At 36.4% G+C, this 17,146-nt stretch overlaps 1 protein-coding gene across 1 annotated transcript in view; it reads right to left on the bottom strand.

The window, feature by feature from the left end:
- Nucleotides 1–15,189: 15,189 nt before the first annotated feature.
- LOC102225431 (coiled-coil domain-containing protein 85A-like) overlaps nt 15,190–17,146 on the bottom strand; it is a 72,282-nt gene continuing 70,325 nt past the window's right edge. Inside the window, exon 3 of the mRNA XM_023333289.1 lies at nt 15,190–15,251. Within this exon, the coding sequence (XP_023189057.1) occupies nt 15,232–15,251 (20 nt within the window). The 3' untranslated portion in view covers nt 15,190–15,231. The remainder of the gene's footprint in view (nt 15,252–17,146) is intronic.

Here is a 17,146-nt window from a genome sequence, read left to right as displayed (position 1 = left end):
TAGATAGCTGCTCTGACTTTGGACGTCCTGAAACACAGGTGACCAACACCTGCAGATAAGGTTCCCAAACTATATGATTTTTATTCTCTAATTTTTCTCTTCTTTATTTAATTTGGCCTTGATTTCCAAATTAAACTAAAAATGTTCTTTCATGTGACAAGATGACTATGGGCCACTGAGTCGTAGAGTATTTATCCTCCTTATCCCAGGTCAATCACTTCTGATATTACCTCTGGTTCGCAAGTGTTTTAGTACAGAGAAATTGGACAGTTCACAGTTCAGTCCACACATTATGTGTTCTAATCAAAATCAACACTTGAAATGAACTTGAAACATATCACTATGCGCAAAATACATCTATGTAATGCACAGATTTGACTTCTAAAACTCAATTACTGAAATAGACATTTTGATGATATTCTAATGCACTTGTATTTGTTTTGTTTGTTTTTTTTATATCATGAAATGTTGAGCTCCTTTAGAAGCTCTTTGGAAGACTTTGTCACCCTTGACTCAAAATGTATCTTTATCCCACACTTTCCTGTCTCCTCTACCCCATACAGTCATCAAGCCACTCATCCACCTGTTCCCATTATGCTACATCAGTTCTGTTTTTCCTCCACCTCCTTCTCCCTCGCTCCACGCTTCCTATCCCCTCTCACCTTAATATCCTCCTTTTCCTTTATCTCACCTCCTTTTGCCACAACTGGTAATGAACGCTGAACGTTCATTACCCTAATCAAATCCAGCAGCTGAACAACTGCTCACTGCCACTCCATGAGCTGTTTTCTTTTCTTTTTTTTCAAATCCCTGGACTCATTTGCATTTGCGTCCAGTTAATTAGCGTGGGGGCGCAGGTGCGTTGTGATAATCATTATTAAACATGACAGTCACCTGTGACCGTGCTGCCCTCCTCAACTCTGCAAATATACACCCTCACTCACACACGCACACCCATTCCCACACCGTGTCTGAGGCCCCATCTCAATGTGAACATCAGAGTCCATCAGTGGATGAAGCTGCTGATGATGTAATTTCCTGTTGCTGTTTAAGTAGTCAGCATGTATTTCACGCATGCATAAACTATGTAAAGCAAGAATGACTTTCGATTTTTGTGTTTACAGTCTCTAAGCAGGCTCAAAATGAAAAAAGGTAAAAATCAGAGAGACAAACAAGAATTATGAGTTCGAAGGCCTGTTGGGATCACTGGAGCCACTGTTTACTTTAACACTAGCAGGAATATTTCTGTGGGCATGTCGCTCTACACACCACTAATAGATATTTGATTTGTGTATTTTTTGTACTATTAACTGATTAAGAGTGGTCAGCAGGTGAAAAGTATTTCATAATTAGTGTCTAGACATAAGTAGAAAATGTAACATCTACTTTGTATATTGAGACAAGGGTAAATGGAATCAGAAAAGTTTGTGGAAAATTTGTGAAAAAAATAAAGATTACTATTTTATTTGTACAGTAAATCTAAAAGCATTAATTACATATTAGTAGCTAAGTATTTCAGACAAAAGCCTGTAAATAAAGTAGTGGCATCTAAAAGAGTGTTATGCAAACTAAAGATCTGCACCACCCTCTGCTGGTAGTCTGTAAGCATGCAAGATATTTGTGAAGATGTTGCATCTTGTCTTAGTGATAAGAATGGTCTAAGCTACCAAAACTGTCCTGAAATGTTTTTGTTGTTTATATATGGTAACAACATTTGAATGTCTGTTCAGAAGATTAGATAAATACATTTGCTACATTCACATAAAATGCATGCCAAAATGTAAAACTTACCAAAAGGTGCATTTCCATTTTTTGAAGTTCTTCACAACCAGGCACCCATTTATTCCCCTCCCCCTTTACATAGGAAAAATAACTTTCCTCCTCTATATTCCACCTACAAAGCTTCAATAGTTAGTGTCCTCAGTTCCCAAATGTTTATTGAGTGTTATTGAAAGGACAAGTGATGTAACACAGTGGTAAACATTCCCCGTTCAAACTTTTTTGAAATGTGTTTGTATTCATCAAAATCCAAATGAGTAAATATTCGCAAAAAAATTTTTTTTTAAATTACCCCTTTGCACTGTGTATATGTTTTTCTTTTTAGTCACGGATTAGAGTTTTCAGGCTGATCACAGATCTTTAAAAAAAATGTACTGGAAAATTATTATAAATATCTGCTAGTTATACAGCTCTATGTTATGTTGTTATAAATTATTGTATATTCATCGGATAAAGCTATTTGGGTTACATCTGATCTGCCAATTCAGATTTTGGCTGATATAATTTTTTTTTGTCTGAAATGTCACTAAATATAGAAAGAAAGCCACTGAGTTGGCAACAGTGGGGTAACTATTTATAGCTGCTAACCTGCAGACATGCCCTGGTGGGCGGTCTATCAGTCAAACCTCTCACAGGAGAGCAGAAGAGGACAGTGGTTGGTTTTTAGATCTTTGCCAATGTAGTTAAGATTGGGGGATAACAGCAGCTTAACATGTAAGTATCGGCCGATCACCAATCTTCCAAAATGAAGGAAATCGATCATTTGGCTGGCCGATAAATTGGAGCATCCCTATTTTTTTTACTGAATTCAATTGAATATAGCTTGAAAATGATTTGCAAATTATATTTTGTTATTTATATTTACACAACATCCCAACTTCATTGGAATAGGGCTTGTATGTTTACAATGCTCTATGACTTTTTACAAAAATAATGTACATCTTCATGGGACCCTTGAGATTTTAAAAAATGAAATCCATCCATCATTCCATTGTTTTCCATTTATACAAGATCAACTGACTGAGGGGGGGGAAACCCTTGCATTTTGTGAAACCATAAACTATAGGAAATCTGACCTGTTCCCAAAAGACTAATTATAGACTAATTTAAATGCTCAAGTGGATTTGAGCATTTATATCCACTATGGGTTTTTTTATGTTTAAGTGGAATATAAGCACGGCCACAGATGGTTAATCTAAATTAGCATGTAACATAACCTGATACTGATATTTTACCACCAGCAAGCTTAAGAGTACAAAGCAGGCCTGGACAACAACAGTCATCTCTTGGTATTTTGAAAACTGCAATTGTGCTTACCACCCTACACCCACTAGATGGCAACATGTTCATTTTATACCAACACCATATTCTAACACTTGGGACTCAGAGACCCTGTCTCAGTGCAAGTCACAACAAGCCACCAATATTTATATTCTGAAGGAAAATGATCAAATTTATGCTTTGTGAAATTGTTCAAGCACAGTCAGACTGAATAGAGAGCATCTATGAACAATAATTTTTAGGCTTTGCAAGAAATTCTCAATTGGATTTACATTTGGACTTTGACTGGGCCATTCTAACTTGATGATATGATATAAACAGTTTGATTTTATCACCGGTTGTATGCATGGAGTCAATGTCCTGGAGGACAATGAACCTCCTCTCCAAGTCTTTTGAAGCCTTTATCATGTTTTTTTCTATTCCTTTGAATTTTGCTCCATCCACCTTACCATCAACTAACCTACCTCTGTCTTAAAGCTTGGTTCTGTCAAAACAATGTGTCACTATTAGAACGGTGTGTTCAGAGTGAGAGGGAGTGTTTTGTTTTATTTATTGAGGCCTGGGGTACTGACTAAAAGAAGGGAAATGCTCTCTTCCCCCTTCAGATTTTTATTTGTAGAAAAATAAAACCCATGTGTCATTTTCCTTCAACTTCACAAGTGTGCTCTATTTGTGTAGGTCTAATCATGTAATTCTCAGTTAAAATGGGGGTCTAATGGGCAAAATGTAAAATGTGGCGAAGTTATATAGTCAATCAATAAATGACCATAGAGGACTAGGCGGAAAAATAATATCCATCCAGATGTGTATATACTGTATGTGTCCCTGTACCAGATGGGAAGGACAGCTTGAAGAGGCATTATACAGAAGCTCTTGGGGTACCTACTGAAAAACCTTGTCAATTATTAAGCAATAGAATTGGGAGTTCTGGCCGAGTCAGCAATGTAGTGCTTCAGCCCATCCTAAGATCCCTTACATATACACATGTGCTACAAGTACCATCAATAATCAGAATGAATTACATTGCCTCATTCAGTGTGTGTGTGCTGCAGCCTCTTATAAGTTGAAATGAGTAAGTGGGTTAAAAAAGAATGATGAATGCAGATTGCATAGGATCAATTGCAAGTCAATGGGAACCTCTAGTTTACAACAGACAAGGTCTAAAGACTATTGATTGTGTCATTTAGCAACTATGTTTTGACTGATTCTGTTGCAGTGGACCACAGAGATCAATAAGTGATTTTAGAAGCCATAAAGCCCAACACAAGCACAATTATTTCAGCAGAGAGAGTGAGGAACAAAACAGACCTGGTAAACAGAGCAAGAGCTTTACAGTCTTTTTGAAAGTGACGATGTACATTGTGTTTAAGTTTCTGATGTTGCATTTATGGGAGTTAAATTTCTCCTATAATATCAGCTGCAATCATCTTTCTTTCTATATTACTGTACAAAGAAAATTACACAATGCCTGATTAAATATCCTCTGACAGTGCTTTGAGGTGTGTTTGGAACCTTCACCTCAGAAAGTCATCTCCTTTTGCATGTTTTTCACCAGATAATCTTTGCATAACGGCGCAGCATGTCCTTCCTTCTATTAGCCCTGTTAGTTGAGCAGCTACTATTTAGGTAAAAACAGAGACTTATACATACATGAACAAAAATAGTGGAGTTGAAACAGTACAGCAGAAACGGGTCAAGTTAGCTGGTATAAGCTTGTGTACTTGACTCTTTATAAAGTAGGTGGGAGGTTGGTCAGTATCTGCACAGTGAAGTATGTCCATCCTGTTAGTATTATTAAGAAGGATGAGGACTTTCTTAGAAATATGGAGGAGAGTCAGTCGGTACATCATCCTTGGGATCTGATTGGTTATCAGACATGCACATTCATCCGTTTGCAAAGCATTCACTCAGTCCTTGCTGTTAAATCAGATTGCATGCTCCCATGCAATTTCCTCATTTATCATTCCAAATACAGACTCTGAAGCTCCACCTGCGGAAACCAACCAAAGAATGATTTTACGTGTAGTTGGCCTCGAAATATGTATACTCCTGGAAGTTTTGAATTTAAAATTGCTCCCATTGAACCTAGAGGTTTGTTTCTGATAGTAAATAAGACTGGCATCTATTAAAATATAACAAAACAATGTGAATGGTTTTGTTATTTTGAAATAAATAAAATAATGTAGATGTTTTTATTTCTGTAACCCAACCAGTGAGGAATTGGGTCATTATACAACCGGGTACGTTGCATTGTGTTATTGTTATTTCTTTCAGGGTATAAGGGACGAGGCAAGAACATACAAGGTCGAATTGGTGGCTGAGACCGAGAGGTTTATTACACTTCAGTATTGGCTTCTACACCTTTTAAGCTATTAACATAAACTGCATTACTTTTGCATACAAATAATGTACAGCATACAACATAAAGAACCATATATATTCTGCTATAAAACGTCTAAGAGCAATGTTTGAATCCAGAGCTGCCTAGCACGTACAACGCTTTATGTTTTTTCAGACACTTAGTGCCAGTTTGTAACCAATCAAGTTGCTTTGTTGTTATAAAAATGAAGTTAAAGAAATTTGACTTCATAATTTAACGCCCTCAAGTTGGTCTTCTGTCTCTTTAAGAAGCTCCAATTCTTTTCGGCACTGCACCTTCAGCATGTCATCACAACAATGTTTCTTTATTAAGCCATTCTTTTTTTCTTTCTTTTTTTTTAAACCAGTGTTCCACCGAGATATAGTTCATATGATAAGCTCAGCAGATTCACCAAGTGTTTCTCTGCTAGTCTGAAAGAGCTGAATGGGGGAGTCAGTCAGGCAGAAGCTCGGAAGATTGGAAAATGCATCTCCGAGGAGCTTTGTCCTTGGTTCCAACATGCAAAACAACACAGGAGATTTAAGGATTTCTCAACCCTGCATGAAAAAATAAAAGTAACACTCCAGGTACGTTTTTGATGAGGGAATAACATTATAACAATGTTTTCAAAGCTCAGAAAACAGATTTTACACAATGTCGCCCTCCTTTAAAAGTAAACGATTTTTACGGCCGGCAAAATGATATAGAAATAATTTAGAAACCCGTACAACTTTATTAGAAGTTAAATGAACATTTTAGACACGCCATCAAAACAAATAGCACAGCAACTTGTTTATAGTCAATACATTTATCAATGGCGGGACAAACAATATGTAGTGCTTACCTTTTAAGCCATACAGATAGCATGAGTGGTAACAGCAGCAGCACTGAGCCATAAACCACACAACAGTGCCACTTTCTGGCCCAAGCCGGCAACTGCATTACATTTACATTTTGCAAAAATGGCATACCAAAAATCATTTATTGAAAGAAAAGCTTGTCATTTATAATGTCTGATTAATTAAGCGTACAACTTGGAGGCACTAAGATCACATATATTTAATTCCCAAACAGCCAGTTGATCCTGAATTAGGAAAAAACAAATCTATAAAATACGATGGTGAGCGGTGGTAGCTGGGGAAAAAAATTGCTGGTGGGGCTGATGTGCGAGTAAATTTTACTTCCTACAAAATAAGCACTCAAATGAAAAGTAAGAAAATGACAACATTCTTCATATAGCAAAATAACATGAAGGGTTACTTTAATACTTTAATAACTAAATACACAGTATTTAGTGTATTTAATAACTAAATACACAGTATTTAGTTATTAAATCTGAATCAAAAACTGGTGAAAAATACCAAACTAATGTATGACTGCCTACAAATTCAACTCTAATTCCATCAAAGTTTAACTTCTGAGAATCAACTAAAACCCAGAAAGCTATAGGCCTTAACCAAGTTCTGCTATAACCACAAGACCAAGCAATCGTCCTGGATTATTCTCACAACTACTCTGAAAATACAGTCTATACAAATGTTCATACAACTGAGTCACCAAACAGGACTTGAACTCCTTTCTGTGTGACGAATCAGAATGGCCATCTTATGCAGCAAACATTGTAATATTATAACAGCAGAAACTCAAAAAATCAACAAGAAAATCATCATTATCAATTTTTAAAAATAAATCTTAGAAACATTTGCACAGAGCAGCATTAGCAACATAATGCTAACCAGAGCAACAAAAGCATCATATAATAAAAATACAGCAAAAATATATATATACCTAAATATATTCTGTTTTAAATTAGCAAAGTTGTAACAGTAAACCAGGAACACTTCTTGGGATTTCTAAATATCGTCTTGAAGAAAACAGTGAGAAAGAGCCCATTTAAGCATTTTTAACAAGTCGTAATCTGTCAGAGGAACATAATTTTATGTCTTGTTAAATCGAGAAACTTTTTTGTTATGAGATACAAACGTTTCTCGTTAAAATGAGAAGGTAAAAATGTAGACTTATCTAGTCAACCTGCTCCAGCACCCCTATTGTCCAGCTGCCACTGAAGGTGAATATATCAAAAAGTAACATCCCTAGTCATAGTCCAGCAGAACACTGTGAATTCCGCACAATTTAGTTTAGTACACAGAAACAATGGGAACTAATAAGTACACTTACTTAAAAAACATCACAAAATCGCCTTCATTTGCTCATGTTCAGACTCGCATAGCATTTGTTTTTCAAAATGCCAGCACACAGCATGGCAAGATAGGAAACGGTGTGACAGCACCATAGAGTAGACAAAATAGAAGATAGTCACAACACATCCATATCTACTTGCAGTGTGAAACTGATGGAGATGAAAACCCATTTCTCGTTTTCACAGCTGACCTTGGTGGCAGCCGAGATTCAACTGGAGGGCAGAAACCCAAATAACTCTGCTGTGAAAATAAAAAATCAATGCAGGAAGCAGATCTGTTGCCATGAGTTAGGCATTCAAGGTCAACTCCAACACTTCTGACTATCTCACATTCACAGCTTTGCAAGAAGGTAAGATCGGAAACGAATGATATACACAAGAAAATAATACAATTTTTTGCAACTCAAATAGTTTTTCTAAAGAGCAAAAATAGCAAAGACGGAACAATCCTTCCTGTTTGCCGTAAATGTATTACAATGCACAGAAACCCAAGTCAGTCTCCTTATGGAGTTCCCATTTGTTCATTAAGATAGGATTTCTGAGAAAGGCATCCCAATTTATCCTCTGCAAATCAACTCCTCATTAGTAATTAATATTTTACTGCTGGACTGATTAATCACTATTTATGCTATTAATAAATGTTTGTATCAGCTCTGCCTTGTTTCCCACCTTGCTATAGTCAATATGCTTTTTTTCCAAATTTGAGAAAATTATCAAATTTTCTCCATTCTGGCAGCTTCATCCTGGGAATCCCAAATAAACCTGTAGTTTTATTTGGGATTACCAAATAAAATCACAACAAGAAATCACCTTTGTGATTCTTATCGCACCAGCAAACTTCTCCACAGAATTGAGTTTATTTAGACTTTGTAGCTCTATGTGTAGAGTCAAACATTCCTCTAAAAATTATAAAGCTTGTATACTTAAATGTTTCTAGAACATAAAAGCCTCAATGAACGCTGCCTAGCTTCATGTTGGAGTCTGCACTGTAGAATCTCAGTGGAAGAATATCTGTGCAAATCACACACTAAGGATCTGTGATTTCTTGATGCACAAATCTGAATAAGCTTTCATATTGACACTTATCACCCATTTATGCAACAGTAGACAGATAATATGACAGATAATATTTGTTAGACAACTGTCTAATAAATAATAGCAGTAGTCTTGCCCAATAATTGAACATTGAAGTATGAAACATTGTTATCCATATATTCAGTTTACCCGTCCTGTACATTCTGTGCTAATCACCAGTTTTGTTTTACTTGCAGTTCTCATTAAGTCTAGCAGCACACAGGGGAAAAAGCCTTACAACTTAGGGAAAGAAAGCTTAAGTTATTAATGTAAGCCTGGTGAAGGTCACATGGAAAATTAGTGGGCTTTTGGTTCAAGTAAAGAAACAATGCACAAGATCAAGATGGAATTGAGGAGATGGAGAAAGCTGTCTATAGGAATTATATAATCCAAAACTAGTGCAAACATACAGAATGTGTAATCAAAGGAGAAATGTATCATGATTTATTCCGTCTTCATTACTTTAAGTGCTTCATGCTTGATATTATGTAGTTTTGAAATGTAAAGCCGTTTCCAATGCTCGTCAACTATTTGACAGTTTTTAAAACTAATCTGAATGTTTGCTCAGTCGTTGCAGAGAAAGAGAAAATGAGACTTGATTAGAACGGTTCATTAGACACGAAGCTCGACAGTTTTACTCGTGACAGTTATATTCTCTCATAAACACAGAACTCCAATTTAAAAGACAGCTCCAATTTGGAAGTTTAATTTGTCAGATGTTCCATGTATAGGGTCAGAGAGAAACAACAAGCAAGTGTTACTATCTTCTTACTCAAGCAGCTCTAAAGGGGTTACAGTTGTTAGAAAAGAAGAAGACTTTTCCGTTAAGCTGCTTTTTCTTTTCAAACTCCTTCGCCTCCAGATCTATTTGTTGTTTTATCTGCAGGAAAATTTTAATAGGGCTGATGAAAGAGTCAGAATAACTTTTTGTATCATTCATCAAAAGAAAATTTCTTTCTCTATTTTTTTGTAAAAAAAAAATATATATATATATACATCAGTGCTGCCATTTACATTACAATGATGTGTTTGTGATTGCTTTTGAGCATAATTTCTATTAATTTACTTTTTTTGTTTTTTATTCATTTTGTAAGTGACAGAAAATGTGATATATGATGTGGATTGCTGCTTAGAGGACAGGTGACTGGTGAGATGGTAAAATAGAGTCATTCAGGAATGGAAAATGCAGTAAAGCCTTTACTGGAACAGCTGGGGTACAAATCAAAGGAAGACACTAGAACACGAGATGAGAACAGCAGGAAATTTTATTATGTGAACAACTTCCTGCTGCTGTGACTTGACAAAAGGCTTGCTGCATCTTTTTGTTTCATTAGAAGATTTCACTCCAGATTCTCTTCACCTCAGATGCTTTTTTAAAGCCCTGCTCAAAGATTTATATGAAACATTTATGAAACACATAAATACAATACTATTGCATTAACAGTACACAGCTGTTTTTTTAACTCAGCAAAAATTTTTTATGTTGTAGCCTCTGCACAGCCACACAGTCTGATCTGTTGCAAAGGTTAGAGTCTTTGTCAGCAGCTAAGGTCACATCTCTGGAGAGATGTTTTGCAGCTATACACAGGATGACCCACACCTCTTCAGGGATATGTAATCGTGACTCACTGCTCTGTGTGGAAGCTAGCCGTGCTGCATGTTAATGCAAAGGCCTCGTTCACTGCACCCTTACTGACACACTGATTCAGCAAGACCTGTGGACTCCGTGTGGGATGATGCTGTCAAATTTGCACAATAAGATTTTTCATTTGCTTAACTGAAATGAACTCGGAGTTAAAGCTTTTATTTGAGACGCATTTTGCTCCATTATCATATTCTTCTCAGTGAAGAGACTCATTGTACAAATTAATTATTTCTGACCTCAAACTGACTTTTCTATTATGAAAGAAGGATTAGACGCATTGACCTTCAGTAAAAATTGTACAAAATAGGGATTGTTATAAGAAAAAAACAAATTAAAGCCAATAAACTATGAAAAATGGTAGAATTTGATTTGTTAGTTGAAGCATAACAAAATGTGTCTAATTTAAATTATAGAAAGATAGGTATTTAAGTTCATTTTAATTCTTCCATTGTATCCTCCTTCGACTACAATATATATTTTTAGATGCTTATTTTTGCTTCTGTTTTTCCATATAAAACTTGGATTCTGTGCATTTTTCAAAAAGAAATTGCCTACTAGTCTCTAAGTATCTTATAACATTTCTACAATTATAGGTTCATCAATAGTTTGTGTTGTCCTATCCTATTAACAAGAGTTACTTAAATAATTAAAATCTTATAAATAATAAAAAAAACTCCTGCAATGTCGCGAATGCAAACTGAAATCCCTGCATTGATCCAGTAAATACCATCAGAACATTAGACTGTGGGGTAAAACAAAACATGACAAAAACAAGATAAGGAGCTCAAACACAATAAGATGCAAAAGGGTAATAGATGGGTAGAGCGACTATAAAACCTTGTTACAATTTATTGTTGCAGTGAGGCCCAGAAATCTGTTAGCAGTCCTATGACAAATGGTTGGACCCTGGCAGTGACACACAGCTCCGGCTGATTGAGCTGTGATCACTCAGCAGACCGCTGCTGTCACCCGTGCTGCACTAACCATAGCAGATGACATCTAAACGCCACCGTAAATTTACACCCACGGGTAGGAGCCTCCACACCCCATCACCGCTCTTCCGGTGTGCTTTAGTATTCTTCATGCTTCCGCTCTGCAACCTTAGTTTTCTCTGGAGTTCCTGTGCATTAGTGTCTGTCTCCATTTAAGTGGACACCTACAACTCCTTTCTTTTTCTTCTTTTCTCAGGGCTCCTACTGATGGCTGCCATTTTTCATCCTCTTTCAGTACAAATGATACATTTTCTGCACTCATTGTGCATAACACTTAAGGTCAGACCATATTTACTTCATCCACATCGGACAGCGCCACTTTAATAATCATTAAGCACACCTCAAGTTTCTGACACTTAGAAATTCAGCAATCATTTTTTACAACACAACTAAACATTCTGGCACACAACTGTCTTGGACATCATGGTTTGGTTTTATGCTTTTTGTTGTGTTGTAAGATGCTCCAACGAAGCAGTCATTTGCCTATTCGGTATCAACAGTGGGGGAGCTCAAGTACTACATTATTTCTTGGTTCAAATGGTTTAAATGTCAAGCACGTGATGTGCCCTTTATGTGCTACTAAAGGGCACTCTTTATGTTGCAGAGCCTGAAGCAAGAATGTAGAGGTCACATCTAGTTTTAGATAAAAATTTTATTGATCTAAAACTAGTTAAGCTAGTTAAGTTAAGTTGAAGTATTTTACTCTTTGTAAACGAGATGTTTTGTAACCACAGTGGTACAGTGGTATTTTCTCGGCTTGGGTTTTGAATAGGGTTGCATTAAAATTAAATAAATTTACATGCACAGATTATATATTTCTATGTAATCTCAAAGTTCAATTGTCTCCCACCAGGTAAAAGGCATGGATGTAGAGAACCATCTGTCATCCAGTGGGATTCTGGGACAGAGAAGAGATGCAGAGGCTGCAGCTTTCACTTTACCCTCCCCAGTCTGTCTTCCTCTTGTTTTATTTGTGTAATATGTGTTTTGGCCTTAGTCCAAAGCTGAGAAGTGCAGCAATAACAAGATTATGAGAGAGACGAGACTTCATCACCTGTCTGCTCCCATGCCAGGGGAGGGAAATAGATGCGGTGATATATGACTTTACATTACATGAAAAATGTGGCTGTATTTTATATCCAGTAGAGATTGATGCAAATTATTTTATTTTGCTAGTTTTCCTTTCTGGTACATAGGTTATGTTCTGCTTAGCTGTTATAGACTTTTAGCTTTTACAAATGTTTTCTGACTTTACATTCTTTCTTGAATTGTCAATTCATCTCTGTTCTCTCTGCAAATGGCTGATGAATTTTGGAAAACTTGCAAAACGCACAAAAAAAAATCACAATTAGGCCTGTCGCGATAAACGATAAATCGATTAATCGTACGATAAATTAAAGCTATCGACGTCATTTTAATTATCGGCATTATCGTCTCTTCCGGCCTTTTTCTCTTTCTGTTAATGACACTGGAGGAAAAAAAGGCTCAACTCCGGTGCTCTCCACTGACCCTCCCTTCCTCATTTCCTTAGTGTAAAGCCCAGCGCACACTGCACGATCTTAGAGCTGTCAGCCGATTGTCTGCCCATTTTCAAAACCTGACAGACCACACATTAGCCGACAGAAATCCTAGGTTTAACGGTTCGATCGTATTCGGTCCTGCCGTGTGGAGTCCAACAATGGGCACAAAATAATGGCTACAAGTCCAGTGAACTAATTTTAAAACCAGGCATTAATCAGTGCTTTACTACAATCTACCTGCAATGCATGTGGCTAGTGTCAGCGTAAAGTCCTGACTGAATGAAAATCATTATAACCTATTTACGTCACGTTAACGAAGAACAGCTGAAAAGTTACCGGGTTTATCAACTGCGGTAGCAATTTCGCTCCAACTCCTCCTCTTGTCATTTCTATATTCTTTGCATGTTGAATAAACATTAATGTTGTTTCCACATATCATCTCCATGTCTGCTGGACTTCAGGTTGTGCAGTGTCAGCTGTTTGGGATTCCCCGACGTAATTTCCCCTCAGAAAGTGCGGAGGAGAATCAACGCTTTCTGATTGGCTACCTGTCACATTCAACAGGCTGCGTTAACTTAAAGATCCCAGTCGGGAAAATCCCTGATTTAGATCGAAGGACTATCTACCATAACACACCACACAATCTTAGAAAGATCAACGTTTTAAGATTGTCTAAGGGGAAAAATAGGAGCAAAAAATCATGTAGTGTGAACTATTGCATCAGGTAGTCGATGTGCCCATCTTCTCTATTTAAATCTAATTATTACTGAAGGGCAACATAATATACAGACTTCATAATCTGCAGTCTTTAGGTTGAATGCAGTATTTATTTCCACTTTGGCTTTATGTTGTTTAGTTTTTTTTTTCCAAGTGAGTTTTTTGTTAATGGAGACTGAGAATCCATTTTATTTTTGTTTTTGGTTGTTTTGTTTATTTTGTTTATCAGCTCCAGTGTTAAATATTCTTTTGAAAATAAAGTGTATCTATCTTTGGCAGGAAATCACATGCATTATTACGTCATTTCCATTAAATCAGTGTAAAAAGGTCTTCAAACAATATTATCGTTTATCGCAATAATTTTTGAGACAATTAATCGCTCAGCAAAATTTGCTATCGTGACAGGCCTAATCACAATGTTATAATGGAGTGTTTGAGTGTATAATTTTGAGAAAAGAAGTTAATTTAATACAATTTGAAATAAGGCTGCAACATAAAAAAATGTGCAAACAGTGAATATTCTCCAGATACATTGTATGTAATATGTTTCAATTGATAAATTGAGTTACTGATATAAAAGAACTTTCCAATAATATTGAAATTTGTTGAAAACTGATGTATATGATCTCAGGGATAGAAGTGAACCTTTTAATATCATACCCAGATTTAAAAAGTATTGGAACAGAAAGTGCTATTACAAAGAGGCCCATTTTCTAACAATGTAAAATAAAATGTTTCCATTTTTATCTCTGCACAAAGACTTTAAATAAGAAAAAAAAAAGATGCTGTTCTTCTCATGTATCCCTTTTGCATGTGTCTGTGTGCATTTGCTTCCCCTCCTTTTGCACCTTTAGGTGGTTTAGCTTCACTCAATACTGTAACTAAATACAATGATCTGCCAAAAACAATTACCTGATTTTAAGATCCCACTCATTCATTGAGCTGACACTGCCTTTGAGGAGAAAGTAAGCTGACATTTGAATTTGCATCTGAGCAGGGTCCTTTGCTGGTAGAGTGGAGGGTGCAACAATTTCTCGCCTCGGCCAGCGCGAGGCTGTGTTTGTGTGTGTCAGAAGCGATTGGTGCGTTTTGGCTCTGAAGAATGCACAATGTTTCCTCCATTTAGGCGTTAGACTGGATGGTTTAGCTGGAAGAAATGAGACTATAGATAGAAATACAAATGGAAAGATGGGTAACACTATGAGAAAATGAAAATACTGCTTCGGCCTGTTGGTTATCTGCCTTGGATTTCAACGACGTGAGGAGACATAATGTCATTGGATAACACCCACATTGCTTTACTTTACATTTGACACTGCAGCATGCACAGTTTGATCACCAGGTAAGTTAGGCTGACAAAAGGTTTTTTGGAATGTGTAAAACAAATACACAGCACTTTCACACCATATATGCCATAAATATGCACCACTGCAGCATAATGTATTATTTAACTTCACATTGCACTATCCAGACCCTTCGCTCATCTCAGCATGCAAGAGGCTAATAAAATACAGTGACGGGGTGAGGATGGCTCTGTTGGTAGAAGGGGCTTACCATGGGCAGAGTCTGCAGTCCTTCAAGCAGTTGTCCTGGGTTTGCTTCCTGGGCCATTTGCGGCACATCTTCTCCTTCTCTCTCCTCCTCATTTCTTTTCCATTTACAGTTCAATAAAGGCCATGGGAGTCTAAAAAATCATTTTAAAAAAAAGAGAAAGAGAGAATCTTTCTAAATAATATGATTTATACGTATCTGACCACTGGGAGTACCCCCAAAGGATTGAAATTACACTGTCAGGCAGTCAGTTCATCACTTCACTTTAAATATAAAAACATTAATATCAAAGACGCGGTGATATTACCTGAAAAGTAACATGAACACCATAAATTCAACACACTTGATCCCAATAAATATGCACCGCTCATCAAAAGTAATGCCTATTTTATCAGTGTTAAAGGACTTTATTGCCTGCATCCCTCATTCTTAGACTGACATAACAGAATACAATCATGTATGTCTACATAGGAAGAAATGAGACAGCTGTTTCAGACTGATATATCTGTGTAACATGTCATCATTTTAGTGTAAGTTAAGAATTATCTTAAGGATAGTGGTTGAGAATAACAGCCCTCGGGATCGATAGCTTTAAGGAAGCAAGAGTTGTTTTACCCAAGAAAACACCTACAAACATAAGGTGTCTTGTGAAATTTGTAGATGTTTTATATAGCATGTCATTGTGCTACACAAATATCAATATTTTCAGTGGTTTCAATTAGTAAAATTAGCTTTATTGGAAGTATCGGTCTGATAGATATCTGTCTTCTGCAAGTAAGACAGATGTTGAATCTGTCTTACAGAACTTACAGTAAACTGTCACAAATGGTAACTTTGCTTCAGGAAACCAGAACATCTACACCAAGAAAGGATATACTAGGTGCAGATGTTGTTGAAATGTTGATGTTGCAGATGTTTTATCTGCACATTTAGTTATTAAATATATATTGACATATTTTAATAATTTAATGTCTAAAACAAAACAGCTAGAACCAAGCTAATTAATTTAAGTAAATGGACTAGAGTAGGTACATTTTAACACCTGATTACAATATAAATTATTTATCTAGCTGCTAACCTTGTGTAATTCATTCTCAGACATATTGAGTAAAATCTACCAAAATAAATGTGTTTGTTTTACTACAGCAAAAGAAATCATAAATAAATTCAACATGGATTTTCTTTCTTAAAGCCTCCTGTTCCAGGCACAGTCAGTATGTGTTAGTGTTTCAGTGCATGATTTTAGTGCTACTAAGAACACCATTCCCTATAAATTAAACTGTATTTCCTGATCACTCAGCTTTTTTACTTGAGTAACAAGTTGGTTTAATTTGAGCTCATTTCTGATAAGCTGCTATTAAAATGCAAACATGTAGAAGAATTAAGCAGAGTAGTGATACGCAGTCTGAGTGCTGTGCTGACTGGGCTTTTTCTGCGTTTGTGTTACAGGGTGGTAATTTGTTTCGGGGAGGTGTTGTAGATTAATTTCTAATTCAGTGGGACAGTGTGGATTCGGTGAACTGCCCCACTGCCTCCCAGTGCCATACCCAGGCTCTTTTGAACTTAATCACCTTCCCCATCTTGAAACACTGCTTTCTTTTGGTCATTCATTTTGTAGGAGTTCATTCTGGCCCGCAGGAGCAGAAATCAATACAGTCCAAGCTGATTTTGATGTGTGGAATGAAAATTTTGTAGTTTTCACTTTTACAGTGACTGTGAATGATGATTGGGAAAATAAATCAGTTTTAAGGCTATATTTAACAACCAATTTACCATTGTGTGGTAGTCTTTCCCAAATTTCAGTGGCTTTAGTCTGCAGAGCAAAAATAACTGTGCTTGACAAATCAAAGGATGTTAAAAGGCTGGAAAAATGCAGTGTGTTTTTTTTGCCACAAATGACACAAAAACATAAAATATCTAAACATCTTTCTTCCCCCAAGACCAGAGAGAAAATTAAATGTTAGTTTTTAGCTGTGAAATAGGTTTTGGAACATGTTCGCATTAAGAGTGACCTCAGTCAGAGTGAAG

Source organism: Xiphophorus maculatus, chromosome 5 (assembly GCF_002775205.1).
Source record: "Xiphophorus maculatus strain JP 163 A chromosome 5, X_maculatus-5.0-male, whole genome shotgun sequence".
In the NCBI taxonomy this organism is placed as follows: domain Eukaryota; kingdom Metazoa; phylum Chordata; class Actinopteri; order Cyprinodontiformes; family Poeciliidae; genus Xiphophorus; species Xiphophorus maculatus.
The sequence above is the reverse complement of the archived record's forward strand: the minus strand, read 5'-3'. Positions and strand labels throughout refer to the sequence as shown.